The sequence below is a fragment of the Copadichromis virginalis genome, linkage group LG1 (assembly GCF_057382275.1).
Source record: "Copadichromis virginalis isolate Kocher_CV1m ecotype Utaka linkage group LG1, C_Virginalis_male_GT1.1, whole genome shotgun sequence".
In the NCBI taxonomy this organism is placed as follows: Eukaryota; Metazoa; Chordata; class Actinopteri; order Cichliformes; family Cichlidae; genus Copadichromis; species Copadichromis virginalis.
The window spans coordinates 2179595-2185594 of NC_140618.1; the positions used below are offsets into that span (position 1 = coordinate 2179595).

General features: G+C 48.2%; 1 protein-coding gene across 1 annotated transcript in view; it reads left to right on the forward strand.

Annotated features, from left to right (window-relative positions):
- The window catches only part of efl1 (elongation factor like GTPase 1), a 74011-nt gene that overhangs the window by 57697 nt on the left and 10314 nt on the right, over window positions 1-6000 (forward strand). Inside the window, exon 17 of the mRNA XM_085469164.1 lies at window positions 5764-5893. Coding sequence (XP_085325290.1) covers window positions 5764-5893 — 130 coding nt within the window. The remainder of the gene's footprint in view (window positions 1-5763; window positions 5894-6000) is intronic.

Genomic DNA, 6000 nt, shown 5'->3' on the forward strand with positions numbered 1-6000 from the left:
GTGAATAGATAGAAAATAAACTGTAGAAAACTAAAAGAAGAAGTGAAATAACAAGTCAACATAAACCAGAGACACTCCGGGGCCTGATCAGCCCTGGCAGGGCCTTCTTGGATGAGGGTGTCTGGTGATAACGGCCGAAACACCCGATGAATCCAAGGTCCACTGCTGACGATGTGTCCCAAACCTTAATATGATAACCTAGATCAGATCTCTAATCCCCCAAAAATGGGAGATTGGCCTGGGTAAAAGACAGAAAGCTGAGGCACGCACTGATGTGTGCTGCTGGTAAAGTTTCTGGGCTGCCTTTCCTCATAACAGCCTCAAGATGCTCGCCATTTAACGCAATGCACAATCATTGACTGCAACATCTAGTGCTTTTACTGAATCACCAAAGAATAGAATATAACTTGTGGTGAGAACATGAAGTAGCAGATGGTCACAGTCAAGTGACCGGTTAAGATTCCCGTCGTGATGAAAGTCTGTTCGCCGGTCGTGTTTTCGTAGGTTAGACATTTGCAAAGCTAATGTTTCAGTGGGGCGAATGTTTCGTGCCTGCGGCGCATGTTATCGTCGGGTCTTCAGCGGGAGCCTGTCACCATAGCAACCAGGAAAAACTCAGTTTCTGTATTTGAACCCAAACCGTGAACTTTCATTACTCAAACCTGCCCATCCATCCCTGTCTCATTACTGGAGCCAGTGTCCAGTCTAAACCTGACCGAGCAGATTTACTAAGTAAACGTAAACTGTGTGATGCTGTGTGTGGGATTCGCACTTTTTAACTCTAACTTCATGTTACCTTATATGCAGCAGAACCTATTTGTTGTATAAAATTTAATTCGAGCACAGAAATGTTACAGGACAGTGAGGAAGCTGATGCAAACACACCCGTGTCCCTGAAAGTCTTCTGCCATGTGTTTAGTGATGACATCATCCTCAGCCTCCGAATTCGGGGTTTTACTGAATGTGCTTACTTACCAGAAGCACAAGAATCGATTTGTAAAAGCAACGAAGAGGCCGTGGAGATCGATTGAACGAAAACAGGTCTGAATAAAACCCCCGCAGACACAGTAAGACATAAACTGCAAGCAAATGATTCAGCAGAGCAAGTTTTTCTCAAGGACCTCTCTCCGCTTGGCTCCAGTCACTGGCCTGTCTCCCAGATCCTGCCTGAACATGCTCCATCACAGGGACATCATTACTCCAGCGATGAGTGCTGCATTGTTTTCACCAGACCTCAGGCGGGCAGTCAGGCTGGAGAGCCTGAATTTTCTCATCACCTCAGAGATTCTTTTTCCTGCTGCTCTCAGACGGCTCTCAGAGCTATTTGGCTCCAGGTGGCCTATAATGTGACTCGGGAGTGACTCCCATCCAGCCGCTCCGCCGTGTAGGCCTGATTGCTGAGAGCCAAAGAGAGGAACGGGCCCCTCTCGGGGTATCCCGTCCCTGCAGAGGAGCGCTCGGGCTGCGGAGAGGTCGCCGCCTTCATCGCAGACACATGCTGGATATGAAGAATCTTGTCTGGTGGCAAATCATCGAGTAGTAAAGCTGGATGAGCGAGGGTTCGGCGGGCAGCGGAGCGTGTCGCTCACCGTGTGATCGGGGCACGCTGCCACATTTGTTGGCGTTTTTCTGGCAGGCGCTGTTTCAGGACCTGGGAAAAGAATGGTAGGACCCGCTGGGGGGGGGGGGCAGTTTCAGCTGGTGGCCTTCGTGGTCAATCACACGTGCCCTTCTGATGGTTTTTAAAAGGCACCTCCTCCCTGTAATATCGCAGGCCCGACTCTGTGCGGCGTCTGTGGAGCTGAACTCACACAAATGTGTTTTTCAGAGTTTTGATGTTTTGCGTCTGCAGACGAGGACCTGAGTACAGATCCAAGTTCAGGCTCAGGTTTTAAGAACCTCCTGTTTTTGTGGATCGATTTTAGATTTAGAATAACAGGAAAAACAACAACGTTGTTGCGCGTTGTGTCCAGTCACACAACAGTGTTGTTGTTGCTGCACGGCTGCAGCGGCGTGCAGCTATCAGCGACGTGTTTTCAGGTGGGTCGCCCACATGCATTATATCGGTGTACCAGGTCATCGTCTTTCAGTGCGTCAGTAACCGCCCGCTTTGTGCGCCACAGTTGTCACGTTGCTGCTTTGTCCTTTTTTGGGGGGGTTCTTGTGTTCCTATTGGCCGACACACTCACTCATATTCTGAGCTTCCTGTCATAGCAGACAGCTCGCTCCGGTCCTGTCAAACGTTTCGCTTCAGGCCGGCTGCTCGGCTCGCTGTTGGGTTTAAGCTCCGGCTCCGCCATGTTGGATGCAGAGTCTGCAGGGCGGCTCTGACTGGAACCAGTCCAGGAGATGGTGTCTAATGGTTGTGGTGTTTTACATACTGGTACACAAAGGCTGACGTGTGCCTGGAACGGCACGTGGTGCAGTTCATGGGTGCAGCTGTCGGACGTTAGAGGAGTTTCATGGATAAATGTTTTATGATTGCTTCAGCCTTGGTGCTACTTAAGGACGCACTCCTGCAGACACTGATTGTAAGAGCTCAAGTCGAAAGCACAATGCACTCTCACTGACCGACGAGTAAAATCACTTTGGATGATGTAACACTGTGCAAGAAAATACCCCATACAGTACACACACACACACACACACGTTGGGTATTCATATCTTGTGGGGACAGCCCTTATCCTAACCAGGGATTGTAGCATCTCGTCCTTTTATTACATATAAAGATGAAAGCTCTGGATCTCCATGGTTGGTTTGTTCTGTTCTTTGTGTGTCTGAGCTACTTTTTTACAGCACTTTAGTCAACCTGTTTTTAAAAGTGCTTATAAATAAATTGATTGATTGATCTCTTCTTTGCTGGCGGGGTTGGGGGGGTCTTGGCTTTGTGCGGCGGGTCCGTCAGCGCAGAGTCGCTCATGAGGCTCGCTCCGCGCTCCCTGTTGCTCTGATTTTGTGGGATTCCAGCTGAGGAAACGAGGCCGCGTGCAGCGCTGCTGCTGCTATGTTTAGAGCCGAGGCCAGACAGCTCGGGACAGAGATGGCAGAGCAGGACGGCGGATCGCTGACCGGCCAGCTGGCTGCCTGCTTGGCTCAGATGAAGGCTGATTGGCTGGATGGATGGCTCGATCATTGGCTTACATTTTGGCTGGTGATGTGACTTGATGGCGAGCTACCTGCTTCATAAAGTGTCTGATTGGCTGGCTGGGTGACTTGTTGATGTGTCGGCAGCCTGAGCCCTCCACGTAAGCGCTGGCACGCAGCGCATCACGTTCAGAATAAGGTCAGCGCTGTTCTCTGCCACACGGGCGAGCACAAGACTGTGACATCACAGCTCCACCGCTGCGAGGGGATTATCCCCACACCCCACCCTCTCCCATCAAAACTAGGTCAGGTGCTCAGTCTTCAGTGCTTATGGGCACCAGTGATCGATAATTCAGCGCACACACACACACACACACACAGAGCTGTACGTTTTCAATTTGGCGTTTTCACAGAAACTTTTCAAGTGTTCATTAAGTGAGATGGCGAGCAGCAGGGATTACCTGTTACCGTGGATAACTGGATTAAACGAGGAAGTATCCCCGCTGTCTCGGTGCCGCTGCTAATGCAGCACAAATATAAACACAGGCGTGTTTTTCAGAGTGACCCAGTGACCCCGGGGTCAGCCAGGAAGCATCTGTGTTGTTCAGTAAAGCCTCTAATGCAGACGGGCAGACTAATGAGTGCGATTGTCCTCTGCAGCCTGCTGGTGGAGGACCTCAGCGGGTATAAATGATGTTAGAGAAACACTTTGTGTCCTTGCTGCGGCACTCGGGCTCTGACTCATTTCTACTGAACACCCAAATCTTTAAAATGCCCCACAAATCATTTTATTATTGGAAAGACGGCTCTGCGCCGCTCCACACGTGTGACGTGAGGGGAGCAAGCGGTCGTCTCAGTGTACGGCCCAAATGCACATCGCAGGATCCAACGTCATCGAATGTCACAAGAACGAACAAACGCGCAGTAAAATGATCAAAGAGAAAAGGAGGATGTCCATCACCTCTGAGATCCTGGTGACATTTCTTTGAGCAGCTCTGCGTCTCGTTGTTGGTTTATAAGCTGCGACTCAACGTTAGCAGCAAAGCGTCTGATAGGCCGGACAGATTCTCTCTACCTGCGTGCGGCTTTCTGAGGCGTCGTGTTTTTGTGTTCGCTCTGTCAGCCGGATCTGAAAGAATATTTCATATTAATTAGAGTTTCTTTAAACTCGTGGCTGTGACAGTAATTACAGACTCCAAAGACGTTTCTCTTAACGCCGTCTCGTCCCGTTGGAGAGGAGCTTTCATTCGCACCGTCACCTGCAGAGTCTGTACGAGCGTAAAACACCAACGGGAACATTTTGTATCCCGACTTTTCCTCACTCCGAGTTTCATCTTTGCTTTAATTTTAATTACACTCAGTTTCACACAGGTGTGGTTTTTTCTATTCTTGGCTCTGAATGATGTCACAGGAGGGCGTCCTCATACAGTTCAGCACAGTTTACAAACCGTGAGGAGCAGCCAATCAGAAGAAAGTTGGCTTACAGGGAGGCTTATTTCAGATCAGATACATAAGGGTTGTTTGGGGCCGTGAATCATGCAAAGCTACTGTAGTGGAGCGACTCATTCCACTTTTTTAAATCCTCTTCCATCCTGTAGCAGGAAGCATCACTTGTGCCATTGTAGAGTTTCACCTTACAGTTTAAAGTGCTTTGAGCTTGTGATTTGGTGCTTTGTCAATAGAAAAGAATTGAAGTATCGGATCGATTACGTCAGACTTTTGTGAACACCCACTTGATGACCCCAGAGGATGAAGGTGAAGATTTTAAAAAGTTTCATTTTTGGCCGTATTTTATTTTCCATTACGGCTAAAGTGACTCTATGCAGACGATTCATGTTGTTTTCTGGAAATCAGCCCACACCTCAGATGTTCGGAGGAGATTTTATTGAAAGTATCATCCCAGAAATATTTGGGTATTTGTTTGGATGACGGACAGAGTGCAGAGTTTTTATTATTGAGATATTTTAATCGATCAGTTAGGAAAACACTTACAGACTCCTTTAATGTTTCGATTATGGCGGCATTACTAATATGCATCGTCCAGAACACGTCACAGCTGCTGTGATTTGCCGTCTTCCTCTTCAGAGTTCCCGGGATTTTTCCTGAACTTTGTAGGACAGCGCTCTCTTATTTAGCTCCTTATTCTTGGAATAACCTTCAGAGCACATTGAAGCTGAATGCTTGCGTCTCCCTGCAGAGTGCAGAGCTCTCATAAAGACTTCTGTAAATGACAAGTTTTCACTGTGTCTTGTTTTTTACGTGTTCTTGTGTTTGATTTATTCTGCCTTGAAAAACGACGTTAGTCTGAAGGACTTCCTGGTTAAATGGGTCCAGATGTTGTGTTTGAAAAACGTGCTGCTCATAGGGGTCATGTGATTGTTGGGTTTTTCTCTGTATGTGTTATTGTAGGATCTACCGCACAATATGAAGCGCCTCGAGCGACTGTTGTTGTGATTTGGCGCTGTGTCAATAAAACTGAATTGAATAAAACATGAAATCGTCATCAGATGGCGGTCCGAGGTTTTCAGTTCTGATGTGTTTGACCTGTGAGCAGCCGAATCCTGTCGCCCCGTTGCCTTTGGGCGACAGCCATGGCCTGTGTCTGTTCTCTATCTGCAGACTGTCAGACTGGCTGATTATGAAAACAGAGAACAGCCTCCACTCTTCTTTTTTTTAAAGGTTTGCTAAAATCGAGATCAGCGCGTCTGAGCCCATCATCCCGTTCAGAGAGACGGTGGTTCGTCCTCCCAAAGTGGACATGGTGAACGAGGAGCTGGGCAAGCAGCAGAAAGTCGCCATCATTCATCAGGTGAGTCGCTGAGCTGGAGGCCAGGGTAGTGTATGAAATCTGTGATTCAGCTCTACTGTCTGCTGACGGAGTTTAAAAACGTTCAGCGTTGCTCTGAGGAGAAGAAT